Source organism: Jaculus jaculus, chromosome 8, assembly GCF_020740685.1.
Source record: "Jaculus jaculus isolate mJacJac1 chromosome 8, mJacJac1.mat.Y.cur, whole genome shotgun sequence".
NCBI classification, from domain to species: domain Eukaryota; kingdom Metazoa; phylum Chordata; class Mammalia; order Rodentia; family Dipodidae; genus Jaculus; species Jaculus jaculus.
Genome location: NC_059109.1, coordinates 27,587,965 through 27,589,448, shown reverse-complemented (window position 1 = coordinate 27,589,448; position 1,484 = coordinate 27,587,965). Strand labels below are relative to the sequence as shown.

Below are 1,484 nucleotides of genomic sequence, written 5' to 3'. Positions count from 1 at the left end.
AGCTATACAGCAATTTTCTGAGAACTGAACATTTCATCCTAGAGGGGATCTCCTCAATTCTCAGGAAGTTCTGAATGTTGTTGAAGCTTAGGAATTTCCCGAAGCTTAGAAGACTCATGAAGCCTCTCACAGAGTTGTTGTAAGGAGTAAGAACTGCTTGTGAACCTTGCTGCGCCCTCGCGAGCCGAGCGCATTCTCCTCGTACAGCCTCCAGAGCCGCGCGGCACCCCGATGGAGCGGACTTGGACAGAGCTGATGGTGGCCAGGATGGGGCTGGGCCTGCTGCTTCTGGCTCTGCTCCTACCCACGCAGATTTATTCCAACCAAACAGCTATTGTACCAGTTTCAAATAACTCCTCCCAGCATGCGTCTGCTGCCCCGAGTCCAACTAATGCCACCAGCACAGGAAATTACAGTGCCCTGCAATCAGCAGCTGGTCTCCTTGCCATCTGGCTCTCTCTTCTACAACTCTACTGTTAGAGAGACTCAGGCCAAGAAACGTCTCTACTTCCCCATCTTCTAACCCCAACCCGAATGGCAACTGCAAGTCCAACGTGGCAAGGAAGAAACAGGTCTGCATCACACCGACTGATTCCACACCGTAGTGCATTCTGCAGAGAACACTGAGATTCCAAATTTGAGTTTTTGGTTTGAAGGACATGTGGAAGGGGTTGACAGAGGCTGAATGCCAACGTGAAATCCACTAGAGTTCTATGCACAAGATGCAGAGAGATACCATTCAAAATTAAGACGGGATTGGCTTGGGTGTGGCTTAAGAAATATGGACCCTTTAAAACTCTACTTTGAAATCAGGAATAGGTTTTTATCTAGAGAGAAGGATGGGGCGTGGAACAGAGATTCAGTTTTCATTTGGTTCATTCACATCTCTAAGGCCATGAAACAGTTAGGCAATATTACAAGCTTCCATGATTCTATTTATATGTGTACAATTGAAGGAATGACCAGGTGTTAGCTGTGAGTCCTTACTGTACCATTGCAGCATTGTTAATTTAATATGATAAAACTAGATAAAGTTTCATTGTTCAACTATTTCTGTTCTCTTTGGAAATGAACTGTGTCCCCACCTCCCTCTTCTTTGAGATTTGACATTTCTGTAGCAATTGACATGTGTCAGGCAGTGGTGGATTGGAATCCACACAAATGGTAGGTGGGCCTCCCCATCACTTGTAATCACTCCACAGGAGGCCCAGGTTCATTTAGTCAATAGATTTCAGAGAGCAGAACTGAATTGATCCCAACTAATTTCAAACTGCTGCTTTTATTTCTGCATATGTTGAGTACTTTTCACAATTTAAAGTATGGACTACAGTGTAAGTAAAAATCACAGATCTTGAAATTTGAAAGGCAAAGATGTGAAGGAGCCAAAACTTAAAAAAAAAAAAAAAAGTTAAGTGAAGGTTGGAAGCTAATTTGCATTAAATTCACAGAATTTTTATACTCTTTCTGTAAATACTTTTCCTAAT

The 1,484-nt window shown here is 43.1% G+C and overlaps 1 protein-coding gene across 1 annotated transcript; it reads left to right on the top strand.

Annotated features, from left to right (window-relative positions):
• The first annotated feature begins 231 nt into the window (after window positions 1-231).
• Window positions 232-663, top strand: LOC123462838 (signal transducer CD24-like). The gene has a single exon (XM_045156976.1). The coding sequence runs from the start codon at window positions 232-234 to the stop codon at window positions 478-480; it is 249 nt and encodes an 82-aa protein (XP_045012911.1). The 3' UTR covers window positions 481-663.
• The last annotated feature ends 821 nt before the right edge of the window (window positions 664-1,484 follow it).